The 12656-nt window shown below is 59.1% G+C and overlaps 2 protein-coding genes across 2 annotated transcripts in view; both read right to left on the reverse strand.

The window, feature by feature from the left end:
- The window catches only part of FKBP6 (FKBP prolyl isomerase family member 6 (inactive)), a 45608-nt gene that overhangs the window by 2323 nt on the left and 30629 nt on the right, over window positions 1–12656 (reverse strand). The window lies entirely within an intron of this gene.
- Window positions 4510–11150, reverse strand: LOC116834203 (maestro heat-like repeat-containing protein family member 2A). The gene is made up of 7 exons (XM_032796147.2): window positions 11055–11150; window positions 7566–7748; window positions 7178–7333; window positions 6152–6289; window positions 5701–5803; window positions 5278–5343; window positions 4510–4835 (listed from the first exon to the last, which is right to left on the reverse strand). Exons 1-7 carry the CDS (start codon window positions 11148–11150, stop codon window positions 4597–4599), a joined length of 981 nt encoding a protein of 326 aa, XP_032652038.1. The 3' UTR covers window positions 4510–4596.

Consider the following 12656-nt stretch of genomic DNA (forward strand, 5'->3'; position numbering starts at 1 on the left):
CACCACCCTGGGTACCTGGGCCTGCCTAGCCCTGAGGAATACCAACCCCCCCGGATACCAAATCCCAACCACCACCCTGGGTACCTGGGCCTGCCCAGCCCTGAGGAATACCAACCCCCCCGGGTACCAAATCCCAACCACCACCCCAGGTACCTGGGCCTGCCCAGCACTGAGGGGTCCTGACTAACCCAGCCCTTCCCTCTCAGGGCAGTGACTGCTCCCAAGATCCTACCCCTGCCCCAACCCTGAGCATGGGGCAGGGGCATGGCCCCAAGGCGGCTCTAATCTCCCTCCCTGCCTGGGAGCTTAGAAAACCCCATTTCCCCCTCCCCGGCTGCAGCTCCCTGCCCCCCACCCCATGGCTCTGATCACTGTGTGTGGGGGGGGGGCCCCTGGGCATTCTTTAAGTATCTAGGTGGTGGGATAAGGGGTTGATTGCTGCAGAGCAAAGGGCCAGTGCACCTAAATGCCTGGCACTCTGTCTCCTAGCAACTGATGCCTGGGCCCCTCCTCTGCAAAGGTGCCAGCTGAAGGTGTTGGAGACAAAGGGATCAGGTGACCTCCTGGCCCGGGAAGGGGCTGAGCAGAGGAGGGTGGAGGGGGGTTATTCTGGAGCTTGCTTGGGGACGAGGAGTGGAAGTGCAGACTAGGGTCTGGCTCCTGCCCCCAGAATGACCGGCCGAGGGGTCTGGTTCGCTGTATCTACAAGCTCTGTTTGTGACCCTGTTCCTGTCATCAATAAACCTCTATTTTACTGGCTGGCTGAGAGTCACGTCTGACTGCGAAGTGGGGGCGCAGGACCATGTGGCTCCCCAGGACCTCGCCTGGGCAGACTCACTGTGGGAAGCACACGGAGGGGAAGAGGATGCTGAATGCTCCAAGGAGAGACCCAGGAGGTGAAGACATGTGAGCTTCTTGCCCTGCACAAGTCTGCTCCAAGGGAGAGGAGGCTCCCCAAAGTCCTGACTGGCTTAGTAGGGAGCAGTTCCAGAGCATTGCCCAGGGACTCTGTGACAATGACGTCATCATCACATAGTGGGGAGGAAGTGGCATCAAAATGCCACAGCGATAAGGCAGCAAGACCAGGTGCTTAGAGGTCACTCTGCCCCGGTGGGATCAACACAGCAATGCGGAGTCAATACCGTAAACAGGGCTCTGAGACCCAGCCGGCACATTCCACCCTGCCTCAGAGCCCATGAGACTAGAGCCAGGGCAAAGGGTGAGAGCATCACAACAACGGGAGCTCCCGGTATGCGCCCGCCTTGATTCCAAACCTGACCAAGGCGGAGAGCAGGGGAACTGGAAAAGGAACAAGTCCCCATTTAAACCCCAGCCCCAGCCCTGCACACAGGCCTGGAACAGGGGTCAGCAGGGCCGGCCTGACTCAGTGGCTCACATGCTCGATTGCTTTGGCCTAAATCCCAGATATAGTAGGCAGAGAGCCTGAGACATAAGCCCTTGTATCAGAGGCCTGGTATGAGGCAGGCCCTGCTCACAGACTCTGGCAAGAACAGGGCTGATATTGCAGAAATACACATTCCTAAGAAGCGCTAGTCACAGAGTGCTCACGCAAACACATCCCTATACCCAGTGGTACCAGAACATCCTCATATCAAGGCTGGTACAAAAACGTTTCCCAAGGTTAACAGGAAGACACTGACCCCTCCTAAAGATCAGGTCAGGGTGACAGTACGTAATAACGGTTTGATTGAACTATCATGTACAAGGTGATGGGTAAGAACTAGTCACATCGGGGGTGGTAACTAACTATGTCAGAGGGGAAGTACTAACTTATTTGTATTGGGGTATAAAGATGAATCTCAGAGGGAGGATCTTTGTCTTGCCTTAGAGAGGAATAGAAAGTCCCACCGTTCACTGAGCTGGTCCATTGTTACAGGCATACATGTATTACTGGTCCAGTAGAGTCTGCGGGATACTAGTACCAGGCTTTGTCCACAATAAACCTAGCTGGATGCCTTCGTCCCTTAACGGATCTTGTGGTTGATTTGCTCGAGGTCTGCTGGGCCAGCTGTCTGCGCAGGGCTGGGGCAACACACAGAAGGAAGACACACATGCAGCCAAAGATATATCACTGGAGAACAGCTTACATCTGTTTGCTTTGCAGTAAATTGCTTTCTCAACAGGTGGAGCATGCAATACATATTGTTCCTGAGTGCAGGGATTGTGACACTGCCTGTCCACCCCCAGCAGGGTAACTGCATGTAGCTTTATTTTTAACCAGACTTTTGTGTAGCCTTGGATGGCAGGCTGGGGCTCAGGGCACATCTCGGAGCGCATATATTATCAGTCTGCAGGAAGGTCTTTCCCAGTCCCACTCAATGAGCGGACACCTCCCAAACACCTGCAGTAAACTCCCCACAGGGCTGCCGCCCCAGTGCTTGGCTGAATCAACGATTGTGCCGGTAACATATGGTAAGGGGAAAGCACTGTCTGCCAAAGCTCTGAACCTGAGCAGAGCCCAATCTCACGTGGGGAGTGACTACTCACGTCCCTACAGCCTCGCTCCATGATCCAGCCGCAATATTCAGGTGTGGTTCCTTTTCCAAGCTGCCTCCTCTGTCTATGATATGACATGCCTCAGGGTACAGTCTGGACTGGTGAACAGCTGCGGCTCCTTAATTCTCTAGCCTGGGGTGCCTTTTATACTGCTATGCTGTCAGAATAGCTGTTCCTGTTTACATCTCCCCCATCACATATTTCAGCAGGACACTAATGTTCAGCAGATTATGAGTTTTCAAATGCTATCTCACAAGGCTTACTTTGCAAAACATTTATTACAGTCATGTAAAAGTGGTGACCATAATAGTACAGACCATCACACAGTCCCGTGCGCCCATTAGAGAGGCACCATACAATGGCTTTTTAGCTTATTGTTTTTAAAGTTAAAGGTCACCAAAGTCCTGCTGTTGGGGCAAACCAAGGCCAGACTCTTGTGTGCTCTCAGAAGTTTAATGTCTCTGCAGAAGAATAACATGACAGACCGCCACAGGCTGGGGCCTAGACCATCAGGTCTCCCAGGAAGTGACGGCCTAGGAAGGAGCACTGAGGAAAAGAATCTAGGGGTCATAGCGGATCACAAGCTGAATATGAGTCAACAGTGTAACAGTGTTGCAAAAAAATCAAACATCATTCTGGGCTGTATTAGGAGGAGTGTAGTAAGCAAGACACGAGAAGTAATTCTTCGCTCTACTTAGCGCTGATACAGCCTCAGCTGGAGTATTGTGTCCAGTTCTGGGCACCGCATTTCGGGAAAGATGTGGCTGAACTGGAGAAAGTCCAGAGGAGAGCAACAAAAATGATTAAAGCGCTAGTAAACATGATCTATGAGGGAAGATTGAAAAATTGGGTTTGTTTAGTCTGGAGAAGACCGAGAGGGGACAGGATAACAGTTTTCAAGTACATAAAAATTGTTACAAGGAGGAGGGAGAAAAATTGTTATTGTTCAATTTTGAGGATAGGACAAGAAGCAATGGGCTTAAATTGCAGCAGGGGAAGTTTAGGTTGGACACTAGGAAAAACTTCCTTTCTGGATAGTTAAGCACTGGAACAAACTGCCAAGGTTGGTTGTGGAATCTTAACACTGGAGATTTTTCAGAGCAGGTTAGACAAACACCTGTCAGGGATGGTCTAGATAAGACTTAGTCCTGTCTTGAGTGCAGGGGACTGGACTAGATGATCTCGCGAGGTCCCTTCCAGTCCTACCCTTCTTTGGCTGGATGAAGCAGGCTGCTGCTCTCGCTGTGAGCCAGCCACAGGAACAGATGTGGATGGAGAGCCAGTGGTACATGCAGCACCTAACACAAGCCTTTTCCAGGTCAAAATGTCCCCTAGTCCCTAAGGGCCATGAAGCTCACTTCTCTCTCCACCTCAGCAGAGCAAGGCAGTGCTGGTGGCCATTTCGTGAGCCTCTGCTAACCTCAGGTAGCCTGATGGGGTGGGAGTAGGCTGGAAGACGGTGTGGGGGAGGGGAGGCTGAAAGAGTCTCTTTAGAGGGGTTTGGGGTTTAAAAGAACAGCCCCAAAGGAGCTTTTATCAGATCAAATAAGCAAACTCTGGAGCCTGGAAGTAGCAGAGAATCCCCCTATGGAATTCCATCCCGCTCCCCCATGCAACCCGGAGCACCATTTCAGAAGCCATGGCAGGAGCTGGACTTCCCCAGAAGAGCAGGGAAAGGTAAGGGAGGAGGGAAACTCTTTAGATAAAAAGTCTGGGCCAAATCACAACCGGCTCTCCTGGCACAGGCCGGTCTGCGACTCACCTGGCCGCCCTCTCACCCCACGGGCATCCAATTGTGTCGGGGGGCGTTCCCCATGGTTCCCGTATTTATGGCCCCTGCACCTTCAGCAGCCCAGTCTGGGAGCTGCCCGTGCTCCCAGCTCCTGCCGACTCAGGGCTGGGACTGACGGGGGCCCTGGACTCAGACTCTGAGATAGCAAAGCCCAGATCACAGCTGGAAAAGCACAGAATATATACACACATATACACATCAATGTCCAGAGCCCCTTGAGGGAGGGGAACGTGGCTCCAAAGGCCCCGATCCTCTGCTCTGACAGCAGCACCCATCTCCTTCCAACATCAGCTGCTGGAGATGCTCTCTGACTCTGCACTGTCGAGGGGCCCTGCCGGGGGTCTTCCCTTCCCCTTCCGCCTGAAGAGCTTCCTCACAAACAGCAGCCTCCCTTGGCCTCTGGGGGCTGTGTGGCTGGGACCTGGCTCCTGCAGGGTCCCCCGCTGCTTCTGGCTGATGGTGCTGATGGCTTCTGCGGCAGCAATCTCAACAGCAGTGCTGGGGTCACCATGCAGTGCTCGGAGAGCTGGGGGGAGGAAGAGAGGCCCCTTTGGGATGAGATACCTGTGCCGGAACAGAGATCCCTGGGGCAAGGACCACACTGGCCAAGTCCTACAATGACCATGGGCTGAGCCCCCAGCATGCGGACCAGGCACTGACAGCACCAGGTGCATTTCCCTCAGTCCTGGGGGCGTCACTTGCTGAGGCTGGACCCGCTGTCCCACTGGGAGGGGGTGTTTGGCTCCCACTGTCCAGCCCGTGTGCTTCCAGCCACGCTCACCTGACAGCTGTCCCCTTAACCCAGTGGCATTGCTCCCCATTCACTCTGCTGCAAGCAAGAGCAGAGCATGGCCCTCGGCATCAGCAGTTCTCATGGTGTTTGCCCCTTCTGCTCTGTGCCAGCTGCATGGGCCCTAGTGGGTGGCTCCTGGGGCAGGAGCTGGCTGGGGGTGGCCTGGGAAACTTACAGCACAGCAGCTTTCCCAGATCCAGCTGCTGGACATGCTGGGCCTCCATGTTCTCTGCAAGGATCCCTAGAGGCACAAGAGGAGCATGTTGTCCCAGGGTGCTGCAAGGCAGGGCGGATTCCTGACACCTTGCACCCAGGCTTTGGTCCCGGGTCCCACGAGAATGGCTGTTCTCATGAGATTCTGGCCCTGTCTGGACCAGAAGCACAACATGGCACTTCCTGGGCCCAAGCCACAGGGGCCAATTCAGAGCCAGGGGTTCAAAGCAGACCCTCCCACAGCATTCAAAAGGGGTCTTGGGCCCATTTCCCGGCTTTCCCTGGAGTCACACCACCACCCTCATGGGGCTGGCCCCGGAGCTGCAATCTGGCCACGAGGGCAGGGTCACTCTACCGTGTTCCCTGTCAGTGGGCACCATCTCACCTGCCAGCTTGGCTGCTGCCAGCCTGATCTCCTCCCAGCAGCTGTGGAGGTGCAGGCTGGTCTCAGTGACGAGACTCTCCAGCAGCGCAGGGTCCTTGTGGGCCTAGGAGGGGCCAGCGACAGAGATGGCGTGAGTTCCTCCTGACCGAGAGCCAGGTCAGCCCCACCCGCCTACCACAGCCTGATCCTGGGAATGGGGGGAGAGGTGAGGGATGGGGAAATCAGATCAAACCTTGCCTGGGGCTGGGGAGGCTAAATCCTCCCTGAGCTTCCATGACACAGGTGCCTTGGGCACAAGGATGTGCCCAGAGCCTGCCTCTCAGAGCTGCTCCTGGGGCCATCGGCAAGGGAATGAGCAGGAGGGAGGAAGGGCTCAGGCGGGCCCCCATGGGCGACCCCGCTCTGAAGACTAAGCAGTCACAGAATGGCCCAGCCTCAGCAGTTCTCTCACCAGCTGTTTGCAGACGTGTCCCATCAAGTGTCTGTGCCTCTCCCCGGAGGCGCCTGTCAGGAGCCCACTGTCAAAGGCTCCCTCGAGCCCCGTGAGGCCGAGGAATGGGGTGCACGCCTGGAATGCAGCGCAGCAGGCCTGGAAGCAGAGAGGTGGTGAGTGAGGGCCCCATCCACTGCCCAGCTGATTCCAGACAGGTGAGTGGGGACCCTGCTGGGACAGGGATCAGGTACACAAGGGGGGGTCTGCAACACAGTGACCCCGGCACAACCCCCTCGTGAGGGGGTCACTCACCCTGCCCTAGCATAGAAGGGGCTAAGGAGCTGCCCTGGGCTGGAGAGGCCCAGCCCCTGCACTGGCACATCATGGGTGGAGTAACTGGACTCCTGCATGTGCACCCCCATGTAGCCTAAAGGGAGTGCCCCACCACGGACAGATTTGTGACACCCTTTGAATGGGATACACCCATGTACTCCCAAAGCCCCACCCAGCCTCTGCCAGTGGGTTACACCCCCTCAATGCACCCTCAGTTCTGCTCCCAATGACCCCCAGCTCACTGGGGTTACTCTGAGGGCAGCACTTGGCCCAGGATTGCCCATCGCTTTTCAGTCTTCCTCCTTGACAAAACAGTGCGAGCAGATTGAGATGAGGCTCAGTCCCTGCCTGCGCCCACGTCTCAGGATCCGGCAGGGGGACTCTGTCCTTGTCTGCGCCCGCATCTCAGGATCAGGCACGGGAGGGGTGCTGTGTCCCTGTCTGTGCCCGCGTCTCAGGATCAGGCCTGGCAGGGGGCTCTGTCCCTGTCGGTGACTCTACGCCCATGTCTCAGGATCAGGCCCAGCAGGGGGGCTCTGTCCCTGTCAGTGACTCTGTGGCAGTGTCTCAGGATCAGGCCCGGCAGGGGGGCTCAGTCCGTCTGCGCCCACGTCTCAGTATCAGGCCTGGCAGGGGGGCTCTGTCCCTGTTGGTGACTCTGCGCCCGCGTCTCAGGATTAGGCCCGGCAGCGAGCTCTCCCTGCATCTCACCGTGGCTGCCTCGGGGCTAGGGTCCCGCACATGGAGCATCAGAGCGGCCCAGCTGCTCCTCACTTCCCCTGTGAAGAGCTGCCGGTGCTTCTGCTGGGCCAAGCCGGCCAGGGCTCTGAACAGGCCAAATGCTGCCGCACGCACGGTGCCGTCTTCCTGCCGCAGGGAGCAGAAGGCAGGGTGAGTGGCATGCCCGAGAGGTGCTGGGCAATGGCAGCCCCAGGGGAGAGGCAGCAAGCACCCACCCCATTCTCCCTCCTGCTCCGAGGTCCTGTCCCTGGAGAGCTGGAGCTGGCCAGGGGAACCCGGGCATCCCTGTGACCCGGTTCCCTGAGCCCCTGCTCTGGGGGTGCAGCAGGAGACTCTGCCATGCCCCGGGGTGACTCACGTGTGGGAAGTGAGCCCGGGCCTGCGCAGCCATGGGCAGGGACAGGCGGCCCACGTCACTCTCGCTCAACTGCCCCAGGGTCTTGGTCAGGGCCCACATGCTCTCGCCCACGACCTGGGGGCTGCTGGACTCAGCCAGGAGGCAGCGCAGAGTGTCCAGCAGGAGCTGCCTGTGCGTCTTCACCTGCATGGGACCCAACAAGCAGACACACCCCAGTGCCCCCAGGGGCCAGGTGAGCGGAGCACAGAGTGTGATGGGGGGCTAGGGGAGTGGGGAGGCTGTGCAGTGGGGAGGGGAGGGGCTGGCTGGAGGCGGGTGACTGGAAGATGATATGTGATGGGGAGGGGCTGGCTGGGGGGCTGGATGAGTGGGCGGCATGTGCAGGCCTGACTCGGGGGGGACTGGGTGAGTTGGGGGGTGCAGTCAGAAGGGGTCGGCTGGGGGGCCAGGTGAGTGAAGGATGATATGTAATGGGGAGGGGCTGGCTGGGGGGGGCCAGGTAAGTTGGCGGGCGCAGTTGAGAGGGGTCAGCTGGAGGGCCGGGTGAGTGAAGGGTGATACGTAATGGGGACGGGCTGGCCAGGGGGGGCTGGGTGAGTTGGGGGGTGCAGTTGGGAAGGGTCAGCTGGCGGGCCAGGTGAGTGAAGGGTGATATGTAATGGGGAGGGGCTGGCTAGGAAGCTGGGTGAGTTGGGGGGTGCAGTCGGGAGGGGCCGGCTGGGGGCCGGCGTCGAATGAAGGTGATATTGTAATGTAGGGCTGACTGGGGGCTGGGTGAGTTGGGGGTGCAATCGAGAGGGCGCGGCTGGGGGCGCTGGTAGTGAAGGGTGATATGTAGGGGAGGGGCTGGCTAGGAGCTGGGAGTTGGGCAGGTGCAAGTCGGAGGTGTTGGCTGGGGAGACGCGGTAAGTGAAGGGTGAATTGTAATGGGAAAGGGGCCACCTGGGGCTTGGTATGGGGTGCAGTAGGGAGGTCGCTGGGGGCTGGTATTTGAGTGATATGTTAAGTGGGAGGGCCGGCGTGGGGGGCTGGGTGAAGTTGGGGGTGGCATGTGGGAGGGGTCGCTTGGCGGGGCTGGGGGTGAAGGGTGATAAGTGCATGGGGAGGGGCCGCTGGAAGGTCTCTGTCCAGCTGCAGGAGCGTGGCACCCCAGACTGACGCCCTCTACGTAGAGCCCAGGGCAGGGGGTGCTGTAAACCCAAAATGAAACCCCTGGAACTCCGCTCCTGCCACCGCGTCCACACTGTTCGCCTGCCTCCACTCCATTTCCCTGGCCTTTGCGGGCACCTGGGCTGTCCCAGCAGTCCGCACCGGCGGATGGTGTACGCTCTTCACATGGCCCTGCCGCAGGGTGCTTCAGGAGGTTTAGGAACTTCCCTGCGTGCGAGCACGGGGACATGACTTAGGCAAGGGACATGATCATGTTTGGCAGGACGCGATCATGGCTGGGAGGCAAGCCCGTCTTCCTTCGGCTCCGAGGCTGGGTTCAGCCGCAGGCCTGCAGTGCCTCTGCAAAGCTCTCAGGGGTGGGGTGACTCTCCTGGGCTCAGCACCTGCATCAGGGGGGTTGATCTCGCTGTCCCCTAGCGGCTGGGAAGAGCAAGCGAGCGGCGGCAGTGACCGCTGAGGGGCAGTGCGAGTGGGGCACAGACAGCATCCAGTTCTGTCAGCTGGTTGAGAGGATGGGTGTGGCTTTGGTGTTGGTTTCTCAGGAGTTCTCAAGAAGCTGCTGGAAGGACCAGACAGCTGCTCTCTGCGCCGTCGCGCTGCCAAGGCTGGCCTGGCTGAATGGAAGGGAGATATGCACTGAATGGGCCATGCCCAGGGCTGGATCTCATTGCACAGTCGTGGGCTTCTGGTAGGGAACCGGTTGGGCGCCTGTGACGCACTGAAGGAGGTCGAGCTGGGCAAGCTGTGGGGTGGCAGGGGCAGAGCCTGACAACCCTTTGGCGCCGGCTTCGCCACTCCCAAGAGGAAAGAGCAGGGCCCTGGTGTCCAGGTTGTCTGACTTGCCCCTACAGCTGGCAGCCATTGCAATTGCTGCCTGCCTGTGCTATGACGGGGCATACTTTCGGCAGCGGGAAGGAGAGTCAAGGTGCAGGCAAGCGGAACTGGTGGTGCAAGGGAGCGGGGTTCTGGCTCTCCGGCTGGAAGTCGCCCTGGTACTCATTGCAGCTCCTAGCGAGGAATCTGTGAGTCAACCGCCACTTGAGAACGGGCACGTGGCAGGCCCTCCTCTGAGAGAGGTGGATGGAAAGGTCCTCCTAAGTGCACTGGTTTGCCAGGAAGTGAGGGTATAGAAGTGGCCGGAGTGGATTTGGCTGCTCAGGGGGGAGCTGCTATGTAAGATCGAGGGGGAGAACACGGAGTGAGAGTCACGCCTCGGGCACCAGGATCACCAGCCTGCGCCTCCACGCCCAGTGGCCCAGCGCGCCCCCCAGGTCGCCTTATGGGTTCACCAGTCAGCAGGCGCTAGCCAAATTGGCGCGAGGTGCCCATGAGGTGCAGCGCTCGGCGAGCGGGACCTGTGGAAGGACGGACTTGGGCAGCGTCTCTAGCATTGCGAGAATAGATAGGTGAAGTTGCTGGATGCCCTAGTCTTCAATGGGAGCTCAAGGAGTGAAGAGCGCAGCGTAGGGAGCTCCCTAGCAGCCGGTGCATACGAGCTGCACCAGAGCACTGGGGAGAGTCATAGGGACACGGGCTAAGCAGCACGGGACGTGAGTCTGGGCATGGCTGGGCGGCTAGCGCGCAGAGGCCAGTAAGACATAAGCAACAGGCTGGCGTGGAGAGGCCGGAGGCATCTCTGTGGCTGTCGGGTGCAGTGGGAGCAGACAGCTCCATGCCGCCTCTGGGGCGCACCAGAGATCAGCGGAGGAGAAGGCAGAGTGATCAGGAAGTTGGATATTTTCCTGAGCAGCTCAACTCCATTCCCTTCTCCACTACTGGAGGTGCCTAGCCCCCCCGGTGTGAGGGTTCGCGCTCGGTGTTCCCTGTCCTCTCTGGACCTGCCATGGTCGAGGAGGAAACTGCATATGCCAGACACATTGGGAGTAACCGGCTGTAGGCTTTCCGAGAGCCAGCGCCGAGATCGGGGAAGGATGGGCAGAGGCAGCAGACCGGCAGTGGCTGAGCCCAGGGGAAGTCATGAAGCTCTCAGGACAAAACGCTCCCAGTGACAGAGAAGTACTGAGACGGCATGGGCACAGGTTGCAGTGGAAGACCAGACAGAACTGAGACCAGTCTGGAGCAAAGAGCAGGAAGTAGATCAGGAGAGGGTTGCTGGGGAGCTCGGGGTCTGCCAGCAGCGCGCATAGCTCGGGGTGAGAGCTTTTAGGTAGCTGCTGATGTCATGGTCCATTGCTGCACGCAGCCAGATAGAGTGAGCAGTGCAGTCTTCGGCACAGTGCTAGCAGGAGGAGGGTTGCTGGCAGCAAAATGCGCGTTGCTTAGCAGCATCGGCTTTTAGGCACCGGAGTCATGCGTCACCTGGCACGGAGGGAGGGTCACCTGGCTATGCGAGTAGGAGCGTGAAGAGCGCCGATCCCGGTGCCGGCGGCAGTTGCGTTGGCTTGGAGCGACCATGGCCAAGGGGCGGCAGATCACTTACAGAGGTGGCGTGACGCCAAGAAAGTGAAAGCCAAGAGTTGTGCAACTGGACTTCTGCAGACATGCGGAAGGGTGGAGGCAGGCACGCCTAAATCAGTACGGTGCCGATGGGGCAGTGCCGGGCACAATCGCAGGGTCCAGCCGTTGGCCTCACTTCTCACGCAGCGGGAACTATTTGGTCCACAGCTGGCAAGCTGTCGCGGACTCCTCCGGGCTCTAAAGCGCCCAGCCTCAGGTCGCGTTCAGGTCTACGGTGGGTCGCAAGGTCTGGCCATCCTGCAGCAGGCAGCTGGGATGAGGCGACGTGCCTGAGTGCCGGCCACTATGTTCAGCTGGGAGACAGCAGAGGTGCTTGTGAAGCCCGGCGGCTGCCGGATCGCAGCTAATCGCCTGCCTTCCTCAGCGTGATGCCTCATGTATCTACCACCACCCCGTTAGACAGGGCGGAAACTGATGGCCAGAGACAGGCACGGTCCATTGGCTAAAAGATGCCAACGCCAGAGGCAGGACTTGAGATATAACCCAACGCCCTGCCTGACATCCCAGGGCAGGGCCCAGCCCCACTTGCCCAGGATAGGGACAACTGCAGGGGGGAGGGGGGAGAGATCAGAGATGCGGGTAGGAGGCCAGAGCCAGACTGGTCTGTCGTAAGCAGCCGTGGGGCTGGTGGCACAGACTGCAGGATGGGAGACGATGGGGCTGGGAGGTGTCCTTGCTCTAGTGTTCTGGAGGGTGGCGGTGGGAATGGGAAGGGTTGTGCTGTTCAGGTAATCCTATACAGGTGTGGGGCGGGCAGGGGGTGGGGTGGCTTGCTCCTTGGAAGCTATGGCGGTGAGTGTGGGGGCGGTGGCCGGTGTCTGGGGAAGCTTGCGCGGCCAGCCGCTCCTGTGGGAGGGGGGAAGTAGGGGGCCGCTTTTTCACCCAAACTCTACCTGAGGGGCTGGGTTGCCCTTCATTAGCCAGATGTTCTGTGGGAGATGGGGGAGGTGCATTGCCCAAGATCCGCGGGAGATGGGGGAAGGTACCTTGCGCCAGACATTATAGGTAGATGAGGGAAAGGTTGCCCTTGCCAATGTTAGCTGCAGGGCGGGGCATGGGCCCTTGCCCAGACGTTACCTGCAGGGGTAAGAATGGGGTGCCCTTGGCCCAGATGTTACCTGCAGGAGATGGGGGTGGGGTGCCCTTGGCCCAGATGTTACCTGCAGGGGTGGGAGTAGGGTGCCCTTGCCCCAGACGTTACCTGCGGGGGTAAGAATGGGGTGCCCTTGGCCCAGATGTTACCTGCAGGATTGGGAGTAGGGTGTCCTTGCCCCAGCCTGTACCTGAGAGAGATGGGGGTGGGGTGTCCTTGGCCCAGATGTTACCTGCGGGGGTGGGAGTAGGGTGCCCTTGCCCCAGATTGTACCTGAGGGAGATGGGGGTGGGGTGCCCTTGGCCCAGAAGTTACCTGCGGGGGTGGGAGTAGGGTGCCCTTGCCCCAGA

This window comes from Chelonoidis abingdonii, chromosome 20, assembly GCF_003597395.2.
Source record: "Chelonoidis abingdonii isolate Lonesome George chromosome 20, CheloAbing_2.0, whole genome shotgun sequence".
Classification (NCBI taxonomy): Eukaryota; Metazoa; Chordata; order Testudines; family Testudinidae; genus Chelonoidis; species Chelonoidis abingdonii.

What these genes read in the sequence shown, in the direction of transcription:
- LOC116834203 (XM_032796147.2), bottom strand. Translation starts at nt 11,150, where the DNA reads ATGGTCGCTCCAAGCCAACGCAACTGCCGCCGGCACCGGGATCGGCGC. An exon ending in TGACCCTCCCTCCGTGCCAG is followed by an intron (nt 7,749 to 11,054) that starts GTGACGCATGAC and finishes GGTCCCATGCAG; the next exon opens with GTGAAGACGCACAGGCAGCT. An exon ending in CTAGCCCCGAGGCAGCCACG is followed by an intron (nt 6,290 to 7,177) that starts GTGAGATGCAGG and finishes CTCTGCTTCCAG; the next exon opens with GCCTGCTGCGCTGCATTCCA.